Source organism: Orcinus orca, chromosome 7, assembly GCF_937001465.1.
Source record: "Orcinus orca chromosome 7, mOrcOrc1.1, whole genome shotgun sequence".
Classification (NCBI taxonomy): Eukaryota; Metazoa; Chordata; class Mammalia; order Artiodactyla; family Delphinidae; genus Orcinus; species Orcinus orca.
The window spans coordinates 55,203,812-55,219,442 of NC_064565.1; the positions used below are offsets into that span (position 1 = coordinate 55,203,812).

The 15,631-nt window shown below is 35.0% G+C and overlaps 1 protein-coding gene across 1 annotated transcript in view; it reads right to left on the reverse strand.

Annotated features, from left to right (window-relative positions):
• Positions 1 to 3,780: 3,780 nt before the first annotated feature.
• Positions 3,781 to 15,631, reverse strand: part of SCN7A (sodium voltage-gated channel alpha subunit 7) — a 58,320-nt gene continuing 46,469 nt past the window's right edge. The window contains exons 17-20 of the mRNA XM_049712220.1: positions 13,637 to 13,915; positions 12,824 to 12,877; positions 9,705 to 9,975; positions 3,781 to 7,031 (exon numbers count right to left, since the gene is read on the reverse strand). Of these exons, the coding sequence (XP_049568177.1) occupies positions 5,977 to 7,031; positions 9,705 to 9,975; positions 12,824 to 12,877; positions 13,637 to 13,915 (1,659 nt within the window). The 3' untranslated portion in view covers positions 3,781 to 5,976. The remainder of the gene's footprint in view (positions 7,032 to 9,704; positions 9,976 to 12,823; positions 12,878 to 13,636; positions 13,916 to 15,631) is intronic.

Consider the following 15,631-nt stretch of genomic DNA (forward strand, 5'->3'; position numbering starts at 1 on the left):
ACCTATATGCTAAACCTAAACAGTGTGATTAACTGCTAAAATAAAAGATTTAAGTAGGGTCCAGTATCTCCTAATATAGACAAAATATCCAGAGTATGATTTTAAAAGAGCAGCCAACATACCAAGAACTGAGAAAAATCACAAGTTGAAGGACAAAAGACAATTTGTTGACACTAATCCTGAGATGAGTCAGATACTGGAATTATCTGAGGAATATTTTTAAAACATCCACTATAACAATGCTTCAACAATGAATTTCAAATTCTCTTGAAACAAATTAAAAACCAGAAAATCACTGCAAAGAAATAGATTCTATAAGAAAAAAACAGTGGAATTATAGAACTGAAAAATACAATAACAGAAATAAAAAACTCAATAGATGGGCTCAACAGTAGAGTGAAGATGATGAAGGAGAAAATCAGTGAACTTAAGCAGAGAACAATACAATTCACCCAATCTGAACAACAGATAGAAAAAAGATGGTAAAAAAAAAAATGAACAGAGCCTCAGGTACCTGTGAGACAATAACAAAAGAGTCATCCATCATGTCATTACTATCTCAGAAGGAAAGGAGAAAAAAGCGAGGCTGAAAAATTGTTTGAAGAACTATTGGCTGAAGATGTCATAAATTTGGTGAAAGACACAAATCTACAGTTCCAAGAAGCTGAGTAGATACCAAACAGGATAAACACAAAGAAATCCATGCCAAAGCTGCACCCAATTAAAAAATTTGAAAACTAAAAATTATTGAAAGCAGCTGTAAGGAGATGACATTTTACCTACAGTGGAATGAATACCAATGCAAATGACAATGGATTTCTTATGTGAGGTTATGGAAGCCAGAAATGGCACAATATTCTTCAGGCAAAAAACTGTCAACCACAAATTCTATATCCTATGAATTTATCCTTCAGGAATGAAAGAGAAATAAAAACATTCTCAATTCTCGGAGGAAGAAAAGCTAGAAGAATTTGTTACTAGCGGACATAGTCTTTCTAAAAATTTAGTAATATATTCTGTTTAACCCAATATATCAAAACACTATCATTTCAACTTGCAATAAATATATATTAAATATAAAAATATTAAAGAGAAATAAACTCTCTTACTTTTAAAGATTGGCGAAGCAAAATTCTTCAAACAGAAAATAATTGATAAAAGAAGGAATGATGGATCATCAGGAAGAAAGAAATAATGCAAAGAGCAGAAATATGGACTCATACAAGGGACTGTCCTTTTCCTTATGAGTTTTAAAACCATATTTGATGACTGGAGCAAAAATTGCAGTGCCTTCTGATTCCCAAGACAATAATATTTTCAAATAGGGAAGACAAAGAGACAAATGAGAGTGAGGTTTCCATACTTCACTAAAAGTGGTAAAATGCTTTATATTAGACTGTATAATTTGTAGATTGATATATATATAGATAAGTAGATATAGTAATACTCAGAACAAGCACTACCAAAAATATACAAAGAGATACACTTAAAAGCACTATGAATAAATCCAGATGGAATCCTAAAATATGTTCAGAATTGTGCAGGAAGGTAAGAAAAGAGAACCAGAGAAATGAGACTGGAGGAAACAAATAAAAAACAAATAATAAATGACAACCTTAAATGTTAACATATCAATAATTACCTTAAATGTAATTGATCTAAATATACCAGTAAAAAGTAGATTAAAAAATGTGACCCAACCATATAGTGATTATAAGAAGCCCACTGCAAATTCAGTGACATATGTCTATTGGAAGTAAAAGAATGAAAACAAGGAAGATTTCCCTCAACAATGGGCAGGCATCATCCAGTCCATTTAAGGTCCAAATAGAACAAAAAGGTGGAGGAAGGATGAATTCTCTCTCTGTTCTTGAGCTGGGACATCTATATTCTCCTGCTCTTGGACATTGGAGCTCCTGGTTCCAGGGCCTTTAGATTCAGATTTTAGGACTTACACCAGTGTCCCTCCCCAGTTCTTAGGCCTTTGGCCTTGGACTGTGAGCTACCCCATGGCTCTCCTCGTTCTCAGGCCTTTGGATGTGGACAGAACTGTACTGCCATCTTTCCTGGTTCTCAAGCTTGCACATGGCATATCTCAGATTCTATAATTGTGTGAGCCAATTCCCATAATAATAAATCTCCTCTTATATATCTCTATGTATCCTATTAGTTCTGTTTCTCTGGAGAACCTTGACTAATACCTTTTTAAGGATAAAGACAACTTTATCTCTAAATTACTGTGCCTAGGAGATGCTCAACAGTTTTTTATGAAAGATAGTAAGAAGAAAAGAAGGGAAGAATGGTGATGAAATTTTGTATGAATGGGGACCCTGAATTTATGGGTCATTTGAAGATGTTACCTTCATATGGTTTAGACTAGAATCCAGGAGTAGGGGTGTTGTGCCACCTGGATGGTTAATAGAGTAGATAGCTGGAGTTGAGAGAAAATCCTGTGAGCTAATTTGTAATTTTGAAGTCAGTGAAGATAAGAGGTTCACTTGCAGATGAGGAGAAGAGTAAGTGTCTGACCCTGACAGTTTTAGGTTACCTAACATAAAGAGGAAAATCCCCACCGGTAGAATGAAGCCTCAGTCATTCACTGGGCATGTTATTGAGTGTTAGAGTTGAGCATGTGGACCTGGAATTTATTGAAAGGAGCAGTTAAAGGAGGAGAGGGTTCAAGAACCAAAGGGCAAAATAAAGCATGTCTGGGAAGGGATTCAGAGTGCCCAGAGTAATTCTGCTCCAGTTTCTATTCCATCTCTGCTGTGAAAATTTTATCCTATTGTTGATTCCTCTCTCTCTTTATTGTCTAGCTTGAAGAACTAGTAGCTGGAAACCTAGGTCTCATCTCCATGACGAACTCCTCTCCTTAAAAGTGTTTCTGTGTTGAATACAGTTACCTTTTTCTCTAACTGATAAAATCTTTCTTTTTCTTCAGGGGCTCATTTTATTAATATCACCTGTAATTTCTAATGTAGAATCCATCATTCCTTCCTGTATATATATATTACAGGTTATATGAAATAGTATAAAACTTACCATATATTATATATCCAGCTGAATAGTTATGTTTCCCCTGGCAGCCAATAAATTCTTTAGTTTCATATTTATCTTTGTATGTATCTATGTGTATATGTATGTATATCTATCCAGGCTCTGGGTTTATCTCTAGTATCTAGCATTCAATAAATGTTGAATGAAAAAAACTTCTATAGTTTTATCCCTTGTGCCTTTCCTTTTTCCAGAAGTGGTCATGACTTTTAAAATTCCTTCCACAGGGGTGGGGTGTGGGCAGTGGTGGTGGGGGGCTGGATGTTGGGGAGAGAAGGAGAGAGGGAGAAAGGGAGAGAGAGAGAGGGAGAGAGAGGGGTGGGGGAGAGGGCGAGAGGAGAGGGAGGGAAAAAGATTCCTTATCTCTGCACAAAAATATAATTTATCTTAAACTTCCTTTGTCTTTACCCAGGTCATTTATTACTAGACAGGTGTCATACAGAGTGGTTTACTATTCAGGCTCTGAAACTAGCCCTGATTTGCATTCCTGGCCATGTTAATTACAAGTTCTGTGTCATATAAAAGCCCTTATAACCCTTCTAAGCCTGAGTTTTTTCATCTATAAAATGAGAATTATCATTGCTTCATGAGTTGTGAATGCTGAGTTCATGCATGGTAAATACTTAGCACAAGGCTGGGCTTAACAGTCTGCTCAATAAATGGTAGCTATTTCCAACATTTTAAAAACCATATTAAAGTGAATTATATTTATTAAAGAAGCAGAAAGAAAAATTTTAAAGAAGCAGGTATTGATAAATATTAGCATAACAATAAATTTAATTTCAGCATTATCTTCCATATAGCAACTTCTAAAAATATGGAGATATATCCAGTAAACTTCGGATTTTGCTAAGAGGAGTGCTTTTTACATTTTTCAGTTTGTAAGGATCTCTGGTAAGCTTACTAATATTTATTTTACAAAATTAAGTTAATCCAAACGAAGCAAAAATATTTCCAGTTTCGAACTTTGAACCTGAATGAATAAGCTTTAATGTAAGGCTCATTTTAAAAAAGTTCTTATTACACAAAGTTGTCAACCTAATTTACGAAAGAAAAAGAACCAAAGCTTACCTTGGTTAACAAGTTGTATTTACTATTTTCTTTAGTATCTAAAAAGTAAAATATGTTGTAAGATTTGTTAAAAATAATTCTTTACATAGCTTTCGGAAGGTTAGTGGCAAACACGATTTACAATTAAAAGATATCATTTTCGAACTAAAATCAGTTCATAGTCTTTATGGAATTTACAGAAGCAAGCTTAGATTCAGTTTAAATATTTGAAGCAGTTTCCACATTAAAGCATTTCCAAGAAATAGAAAATTGAGAAGCTTAAATAAAGCACCAGCTGTCACCATGTCACCAAATTAACACTGATTCCTCATTGGTCCCCATCACATGATGGAGAAGAGGAGGAGAGAGGGAAGCAACATTTATAGTAAGAAACAGAACTCTGAAATTATATTTGCTTAGGGGATCCCCCAAAGGCATCTTGGTCAGGTTAATACATTTCTGAGGAGCAGAAATAGATTATAATAGTTAAGGCTCAATCAAGATCATGCATTCATAATAAAATACAATTACTGATATTTAAGTGATATTGAATGTCATACAACATATTTAAAGCTTTTCATTAAGTCATCAGTATACATATTTTCCTTCTGAATCCTTTAGGGCTTTGTAGGCACACTGAAATCAATCATCACACAAATAGAATAAATATCTGAATCTCAAACTACAGGGATGCAAGAGACTACATTTTATGATTACATCAAAACAACAATTTGTGCCTATCTTACTATCTTGTGAAAATTAATGCTTAGGATTTTAAAGTTTTTCAAACATAAAACATTTTACATAGTAATTATGTATGTGATGAAATAAACACAAAACAAAACAGAAAACTTGGAAAGATAAATGTGAAAGTGGAAACTAAGTTGCATACACTGATGTTATAAAACACCACGAACAGCAAACTCACACTTTGATCTCCTAGTTCAGAGTCCACACAGTTTTAGTGATCATTTTCTTTCTGAAAGTTATAAAAATCCATGAAGTGCAGTGAAAAGTACTACAAAGTGGCCACAGTTTCCCAAGGAGAAATGAGGAAAATTAGAAAATGTAGGCTATAACTGTAGCTCCCTTTATGCTGATTGTTCTAGGAACTCATTCTCTTAAAGAGAGAATGGTCCTTAGCTGGAACTAGCCAAAAAGATGAGAAACCAGGAATCCAAGAACAATGAAACAACATTAATTCACAAACCAAAAATAAATAAAACCAAAACAATCAAAAACAAAACCTAGGCTCTCATCAATCGTTTTCAAAAGTGGTTTGAATCAGCCCAAGAGTCTCTTTGATTAATCTCAGAGACACTTTCTAAGAACTGCCTTTCCTCTTCCCCTGATTGGCATCGGCCTAGGCAAGTTTATGATTTAATGGCCTGTAGCATTGTACTATTTTTTAAAATACCATCCCACTTTAAGAAAGTACTTTTTTATTTGTAATTAAGTCCCATTAGTAGTGACTTGAATCCCATCAAGTTAAAGTAGACATAAAATGTATAAGTAAGCTCCTTCGGCTACTAATTTCTGCTACTACCTCCCCCAACCCTCCAGAAGAAGCACACTCCATATAAGCCATATAGAGAAAACAAGTATTGGATTATTAAACAACAGTTTTAACCCGATTTAACTCTGCAGTAATATCAAGGGGTTGTCTTGGTCAGACTGAATATACAGGGGTAAAAGTGAATTGGACGTGGGATCTTGTGAGCACAAGCTTATCTTCCATGGGTTGTAAACAATTGATTTTTAAGTGAAATCTTTACTTTCTCTGATCTTTTCTTTTATTTCTGATCTAAACTTTTAACATTTGGGGAATATGTAAAGAAGGTGAAAAGGTAGTGAGTGGGATTAGATCTGGCTTTAAATAGTTGACTTTCCCTCAGTTTTGTCAAAATATGAACCTTCTTTGATAGCCTGAACTTCCACGTCCCCATCTATCATATGAATATCTGATGTTTTCTTGTCATTTTGCCTCAAACGGTAACTTTTATAAGCACGCTGAATGATGGTTGCTGAGACTGCCTCTTGTTTTCGTTTCAGAGTAGTTGTAATTGGCTCATATGTGATCTTAAAAGGGTTGGCTAACATAAATCCAGATTCCATCTCTGAAAGAACTTTCTCCATGCTTACATCTTGACTCATAACTCGCTTTGTTAAAGCGAGTAGGATGTCAAGGCAATGAACTCTGTCCCCGACAGCCATGGGAAGATCCATGGCAACGATCTGGCCCTTGTTTGGTTTTGCCATGAAAAGAGGAGGATGAAGAGCAGCTGCAAAGTCTGAAAGCTTGCTAGAGTCTATATACTGGGTTCTATCGGGATCAAACCTCTTCCATACCTGAAAAAATTTCCTAAAATCATCTTCACTCAATGTCTTGGCTTTTTTCTTAGAAGCAATATTTAAAAACTCCATGACAACAACAATGTACATGTTTACAATGATCAGCCATGATATGAGGATGTAACTGACAAAATAAACAATCCCAACAAAGGGGTTACCACAGTCTCCTCTAACCTGAGTCCCAGGGTTAATTTTATCAGGATCACAGTCAGACCATTTACTGTTGAAAATTGCATTGAGCATCTCGTCCCAACCAGCAAATATTGTAACTTGGAAAAGACAGAGCATACTGCTGCCAAAGGTTTCAAAGTTGGACACATCATTAATTCCAGCTTCCTTTTTAACATAGGCAAAATTGTACATTCCAAAGATGGCGTAGACGAACATGATCAGGAAGATGAGGAGACTGATGTTCAACAATGCAGGGAGGGACAGCACCAAAGGAAGCAACAGATCATGGAACATCTTTGGTCCTTTCTCAGGACGCAGGATGTGGATGATCCGTGAGAGAAGTATCAGTTGCAAAAGGGAAGGAGGTACAAGGTAATATCCCACCATCAGAGGCAGAAATAGTCCTTGGTGTAGGAAAAGATAAAACAGGCAATACAATTATTTAGAGGAATATAAATTATTTTACATTTCTTTGGTTTTCTTCTATATGTTAAGGTAATTAATCCTTCCCGTATAACATTTAGCACATATTGAAAGTCTGGGTTAGCCAAATACTAATTGTGGCAATGCTCAGAGTGTCTAACAAAATTTGGAAGAGAATTATTTCTACCATCATTTTCAGAGTATTACAGATCAAGCACTTCTGGAGTCACAGATGGCATGAATTCATAATATAGGACAGTAGTCATATTTTTTTTCCTGATTGCAGTTAGATCAAGAAATTTAATTCAACCCAACCTTTATTGGATACCTCATAAAGGTGTCAAGAAAATATGCGGAGATGAGTGACATGACTCCTATCCTCAAAGACCCTATAATCTAGGGAGTAGAGGTAGATATTTAAACTAACTATAATGCAAGGCAGAAAGACCTAGTGGATAAACACAGTTTAAAAAATATTTTGTATTCAGTGATCACAGATTATAATTTGATTTATTGACTTCATAAATAGTATCTGGGACCTTAGGAGCTTTAAATGTGAATTGAATAAATGAGTCTTCGCCAAGAACTTTTCTTTCTGGCAATGGTGGGAGGATGATGGCACTATGAGAGGGAGATATATAACTATAGAGCAAGGTGAAATTATAATTACCATAAAAAACATAAGGGATGCTCTTTGAAAGTACTGGAGAGGGTGTGGTTCATTCTGAGTTGAGAAGGTGGAGAAGGGGAAAATCCCATGAAACTTCTAAATGAGATGGTATGTTTGCTGAATCTGGAAGGATCATGTCTCACATTTCTGTTAATTTGGTCACTGTCAATGATGGCATTCTCTCTGACGTTCTATCTTACATATACCCTCATTTCCACAGTGCTTTAGTGAACTTTCTACTCTGACTCAAATTTTCATTTCTCCTCAATCTCTCAAACCCTTCCATTATGCAGGAGGTTTCCCTACTTAATTATAAACACATTTTTACTTCTCCATCACTAAATTTTCTTCACTTCCTTTCTTATCTAAAAGCTGACTCTATCTTGAGGACACTATTTCCCTTGCAACACTCTCAAGCACAGATAACTCACTCTTTCCCATTCCACATTTCTCAGGGTAGAAAGATGGAACAAGCAAGCATCTTTCCCTCTTTCCAATGTGATTTTCAGATACTTTTCCTTCACATTAATTTTATAAACAAAAAAGAAATTTTTGAGTTTGTGGACCATGACATTCAACTCTACCATCTCCTACCATTCCTTGGTTCTATGATCTATTCATTCTCCCTCACTCATATTCATTGGAGACTTTGGTACATGGCTCACTGTCACCCTTTCCACCCCAGCACCTACCATCAACAACCCATTGAAAGGCTAGCCCTCCAGTATTTGGCTTTCTTAAATTTTAATAATCTCCATCATTTTACTGTAGACACACCCATCTATGGCCACATTCTGCACCCAGGATACCTGACCTTCTGAGATCTCAAATTCAAACATCTTTATCTCGGACTGCAATTTCCTCTCCTTCTAGATGTCTGATTCAGTAACTCTCATTTCAATCTCATGGGGCTCTTTAATTCTGTTTTCCTTTGTTTTCTTCCTATCAGCCCTTTCCTGACTTTACATACTTTTCTAGCAAGCTTCTTGTACTTGTCTATCAATATTAGCTGCACTGCCTCTACTACCAGCTGATGAATGAATTTTCTGGGAGCACAACTGAGCAGTTTATCTACATTTTTCACTACTGACTGCATAGAATAGTACTTGACAATAACATTAAATATTGTTTCTACTCTTATGGAGATAACATTATAGTATGTGTCTTATGGGAGGCAGACAATAAACAAACTTTTCTCTGCCTAAAACACTTTTATCTTAGATTCTTGGCTACCTCCTTATCCAATGGGTCTCTATTTAGATTTTTGCTTCTTCCGTGAAGTTTTCTCTGATCTCTACTTACTGATTAGGTGCTCCTTGCTCTGTTGTGCTGTTGTGGCACCCCATGCTTCTTCCCTTATCATAACCTTAATAGCACAACATTAACATGTACTGTTTAATTATCTGCATCCCTTGATAGATTATAAACTATGTATATACAGGAATTATGCCTACTTTGTTTGTAACTGAATTCTTTGCACACAGCATAACATATATTCAAAAAGAGGGTAATCAAGTATATTTGTTAAATAAAGGACTGGGATCTCCAGAGTAAGAGAAAACTTGTAACAAATTCATTAAACCCTAAAACTCTAGTGTTGTGAAAGTAGCAAACAGTTTTAGAGATTAGAGGAAAGGGAACAATAATGAGTTTGAAAGGTTATATCATGCTAAGACATAAAGGTCCTTCTAGTGTCATCTTAGAAAAATAATGTATGTGATATACTGAAGGGGTAATTAAGCATTTATCTGGTGGTCTGTGAAGTAAAGTCTATGTATTAATTCAGAAAGTATTTTTAATATCTTATATCTGTCAGGCATGTGTACATGTATGAATGTAAAAATGTAAGGCATTCCTGCTGGAAATAAAAAGGATCCCTACCTGTTTTGCTTATTAAGAGACTATATCTCAGGAGATATTTACTCTAAGAGCTTGCCTGAATTAATATTATTACAAATGAAAATTTGACTAAACAAAATCTTACCTGTCATAGAGAAAACAACCACCATAAAATCAAAAATGTTCCATCCATTGGTGAAATAGTTATAACGGAAAACGATGAGCTTTAGTACACATTCTCCAGTGTACAGTGTAACAAAAACTGAGTTAATCCAGTAGACAGCAATGTCAATTTTGGGGTTCTGTTCATCACTTTGTATCATAATGGTTATTGCTTGGAAAAATATAAGAACCATGATGATGATATTAAAAACTTGATTTGTTACCAAGTCAAAGACAAATCCTTGGAACTTGTTCTGTGTGTAAAGAAAAAAGGTGTAATATTTTTATTAATAAGATATTTATACAGACATATTGTCTTTAGATTTACAGCTTCCGTCCCAGCATAAATAGGAAAATAACTGAAGACTAAGTTTTTACCAAGCAATAACTATAGCACAGAGTAAAAGCAAACAGAAAGACCATCAAAAGCTCTTTCAAAGACTATATTTTAAAAATTTTGTCAAAAGCATTTGTTGTTAAGAATTTTAAAAACACATCTTCATTTGTAAGAGAGAATATATAAAGGAAACTTTTTCAGAACTTAAAAAAAAATCTAGGTATTTCCTTACTCCTGGGCGAGGTACTGGTTTTTGAGAGACTTCACACATCAGCTTCTTCAGTGCATGGTATTGTTTCTTCTGTTTTACTGTTATAAAGATATTTGAGCCTCCCAGGTAAATAAAGGGAAGAAAAAGATATTAAAATCATATTTAATCCAAATTTCATCTTACATTAATATGCGTTTTCGAAAGCTTGGCAATTATTGATTTAATCCTTTAAAAAAGGCTTAACTGCAATGAACTAAATCATGTTTAAACATGTCTGATCTTCTGCACAAAAATTCATACAAAACACAGAGTATACACTGGAAATGATTGATAAATATCTTTTGATGAACTTTCCTGTGGGTAGTCAACCCTATTTTAACTTTTTAGTTACTGAGGCCGACCTCTTGTTAGAGACAAAGGAGAAACAGCAGAGGATATCTGGAAAGGTGACTAAGAAAAGTTGAACTAAAAAGCTAAATGTAAAGCTGGTTTATACCTTTTAATAATCAGGAAAAAATATAATTGGTCATATATGTGTTTTTATATGTTCATACGTTACTTAATTTTCCAAATACTATTAGAAGATACTTTTCACTATTATTCAAAAAGCACCAGTGTTTACCTCTTCATTGAACCTTCTAGGGATTATTCATCTTTGTGTTTCTAGTGCTAATTTCAGTATCTTATACAGAATATGCAAAGTGAATAAGAGGTGAACATTTAATGTGTTAATCTAGGAATTAGGAATTGTTACTGCCCATGGCAGGACTTGCTCACTTAAAATTGACAGGGGTCATCAGTTTGAAGTCCAGAAGCAAATCCTAGGATATCATCCCATTAGGTTGAAATCCCTAGGAAGATGAAGCATCCAATCCAATGAATATTTCATTTGACCACTGATCTTTCTAATCCCATCTAATTAGTGCAGACTCAGAGTGGTTTGTTTACCAGATTCTGCATGTGGTTAAGCTTTGATGACATGGCCAAAGATGGAATTTCAAGATTAAACTCTTCTTTTCTTTGATTTACCATAAGGCATTCCTACACCTAATAGAAAGTAGGGCCCTGAGGTTAAAATAAGTGAACTTATATGACTTTTGAGATATTTGTATTAATAGAAGCCCTGAAGGGAGTCTTTGTGTGGAGATGGCACCAAACATGGGTTGTTCAATTCTGCCTCTGAATTCTCTCTTATTTGTTTCGAGCACTCCTATTTAGGTCATGTAGTTAGGATTTATGACTCTACTTCTAGCAGAAAAAGCTATTTCAACCGACAAAGATGTCTCTGCTGGTTATGACTCTGAAAGCTTTGAGTATATCAGAGAGTAAAAAAGTGTGGTTTATTTTTCTTGAACATCTTCAGATATTTGTGCAGATGCATAACAATGTTATTTTTCAGCATGTCATTATTTACAAACCCATATACAGAAACATTGGTAATTTTTAACTTTTAATCTTGTCTGTCCTTATTTAAATATAGAAAACAATGTAAAAGTGAACATTTCAGCAATATCCATCAATCTGCAGGAACATCAATCATTTTTTTAAAGATTAGTACCAAATAAAAACAATATTAAGCTGGATCCAAAACTAATTATTTGAAGCAGAACATTTTTTTCCCCTCAGACATTGATGAACAAAGAATATTTATACTTATCTTTACTTTATGTTTGTTGAAATTAGCAATAATAGCACCAATCAACATACTCAGAGGAAGAAATAATCCAATGATAATGAAGTCAATAAAGTAACAACACATGTAGATGTTGTCTTCAAAATTAGGCTGCATATCTACCTAAAAGTTAAGTTAAAAAATAAGTGAAATAAGGCAGAACATAGAGGATTTTTAGGGCAGTGAAAATACTCTGTATGATATTATAACGAAGGGTATATGTTATTATACATTTGTCCAAACCCATAGAATGTACAACACTGAGTGAACCCTATGAACTATGAACATTGGGTGATTATGATGTGTCAATGTAGGTTCGTCTTTGGTAAAAAATGCAGCACTGTGGTGAGGAATGTCAATAATGGAGAGGTGTGCATGTGTGAGAGCAGGGGTATATGGGAAATCTCTGTACCTCCCTCTCAATTTTGCTGTAGATCTAAAATTTCTCTGAAAAAATTGTTTTTAAAAATAAAATAAAAAGTGAGAAAATAAGCAAAATATTTATACTGACCTTTTAAGACTTAGAAAATAATTTATGACAAAAAAAATACAACAGTGATACTTGAGGCAATATTTCCTCCTTGGTCTTTGGTGAAGAGATATCATGGCTTTTATTTGAATTTTAAAATTTATTGCATTGGTTTAATCATTGTTATGATAATCCTTCAAATGGGTCTGTTTGGCCTCAACCATTGTATATAATCCTGGAAGGAGTTCATTGTTCATGAAATATTCAATCTGAAATGTATTTAATTTCTATCTAGCATAAGCATTTGCTTTTACCATGTTAATTACTCAATTATTGCTTGTGTCCTGTCCTTGAATTGCAAAAATGACTTTGTGTGAACCTTAACAGTGGCTCTAGGATTATATTGTACTTACACCAATAGAATCAACTGCTGAATTCATAATAGTGATCCATCCATTAAATGTGGCCTGTAAAAATGGCATGTATTTAATTTTTATGGAAATCTTATGCTTTGTGGCAAATAAAAATTAAAACTCAATCTGTTATTAATACAGTAAAGCATTTGATTAGTAAGGCTGACCACACTTCAATATACTGTGTAATTGAGATCTTTACCACTTTCATTTTTACATTTATACTGTCTATTAACAACTATTTAAAACTACTTAGCTTAATTGTAGTTAATAACTTAAAATATTTTAAGATAGTATTAATAAAAAGAGAGAGAGAGAGCACTGGTTAGATAGATAGATAAATGGTAAATAAATACACGCTGCCCAAGTGTCATAGTTAGTTGTAACTGCTGTATGTGTGCTTCACTATGACAGAGGTAAGACAGGAATTATTCACCACCTTATATCTGCTAGATATTGGGGGACCAAGTAGCCATTCCTCAAAATACTAAGTAGAAACAAAATAGCAGTAATCTGAGTTAGATCAAAAATTGTGAACCTATTATCTCATCAGTGGTGGAGGAAATAGCTTTGGCCAGTACCTGTCATTTCCTCCGTTAGTCCTACCTTTATTTCTACTTCCTTCTCCCAACAGAGCAAGGACTTTTGTCTTTCTAAATGAGCTTAGTATAGTATGTCCCATAACATGTATCTACTAACTAATAATTGCTAAAATAATTTAAAACCAACTTTATTAAGCACCCACATTTTGTCCTTTATGTTCACATACAATATGAATGAACATGTAATTCACAAATTCAAACATGTACTTACTACTTGAAGCAGTGAAAGGAAACTGATTCCAACATTATCAAAGTTCAGTTTTGCATTCTCCCATGGCATGGATTCATTAAACACAAGGCTTTCACATTGACTTCTATTCATGACTTCAGATATAGGAAACCTTTCTCCACTTGTTGGGTCAATGCATTCATAGAATGTGCCAGCAAATAAGTGTACTCCTATGATGCTAAAAGCCAGCCAGATCATAAGGCAGACCAGTAACACATTCCATGTGGGTAAAGTTGTTTTTACCAAAGCTCTCACTACCACCTGGCATATAAAAAACAAACATGTAAACTTTAGGTAAGAAATGTGAAAGTGTTTTAATTAAATTGGAAATATTTATTAATGTAATGTCATATTGAAATAACAACAAAAAAGACCATCTTTAAAGATTTAATAGATCACATCTGGTATTTGAATAACCTAAAAAACAAATTTCAATTAAAAATATATATTAAAGGCCATGAGCCTGTGCTCTAGTGTCAGCCTCAGTGCACCCCAAGTTACCTCACCACCCACACCTGCCCAGACTGTCCTGCTGCCTACTGCCTGAGCAATTTCAGTGCTAATTAGATGATACCAGCCTCAGATTGCTGATCTTTCTGGAAAGTTTTAACTGTGGAGGAGAAAGGAAATGTCTTAGCTTTAGAAGATAGGCCTGCCTTGAGGGAGTGGCAGACAGGTTGAGGGGGCTGGATTTCTAAGAATTAGAGAGAGGCTGGAAGAATATAATAGGTCCTGAGGGCTTCTGAACCCCAACCAGGTCAGCCCAGCACAGCTTCACCCAACACGACCCTTGGAAGGGAAGAAGCGAGGTCCTGGTTTATTAAATGTGAGGAGTAAAATGCCTGCAGTAGAACTAAAACAATCAGAGTGGTTGATGAAAGAAAGAGAGAGAGAGAAGAGAAGAGAAAAGAAGAGAAGAGAAGAAACGAAAAGAAAAGAAAAGAAAAGAGAAGAAAAGAAAGATTGAAATGTTCGAGTTTTAACAAGCTGCCACATGATAACCATGTGCTGGTCTTAAGATCACATTTTGAATACAGTGTGGCTGACAGGGTCGTGGTGCTCCGGCTGGGTGTCAGGCCTGAGCATTGGAAGTGGGAGACCCAAGTTCAGGACAATGGATTACCAGAGACCTCCTGGCCCCACATAATATCAGTTGGTGAGATGTCTCCCAAAGATCTCCATCTCAATGCTAAGACCCAGCTCCACTCAACGACCAGGAAGCTCCACTGCTGGACACCACATGCCAAACAACTAGCAAGACAGAAACACAACCCCACCCATTAGCAGAGAGGCTGCCTAAAGTCATAATAAGTTCACAGAAACCCCAAAACACAACAACAGATGTGTTTCTGCCCACCAGAAAGACAAGATCCAGCCTCATCCACCAAAACACAGGCACCAGTTCCCTCCATCAGGAAGCCTACACAATCCACTGAATCAACCTCACCCACTTGGGGTAGACATCAAAAACAACAGGTCCTACAAACCTGAACCATGTGAAAAGGAGACCCCAAACACAGTAAGTTAAGCAAAATGAGAAGACAGAGAAATACTCAGCAGATGAAGGAGCAAAGTAAAAACCCACCAGACAAAACAAATGAAGAGGAAATAGGCAGTCTACCTGAAAAAGAATTCAGAGTAAAGATAGTAAAGATGATCCAAAATCTTGGAAATAGAATAGAGAAAATACAAGAAACGTTTAACAAGGACCTAGAAGAACTAAAGTGCAAACAAACAGTGATGAACAACACAATAAATGAAATTACAAATTCTCTAGAAAGAATCAATAGCAGAATCACTGAGACAGAAGAATGGATAAGTAACCTGGAATATAAAATAGTGGAAATAACTACAGAGCAGAATAAAGAAAAAAGAATGAAAAGAATTGAGGACAGTCACAGATACTTCTGGGACAAAATTAAATGCACCAACATTTGAATTATAGGGGTCCTAGAAAAAGAAGAAAAAAAGAAAGGG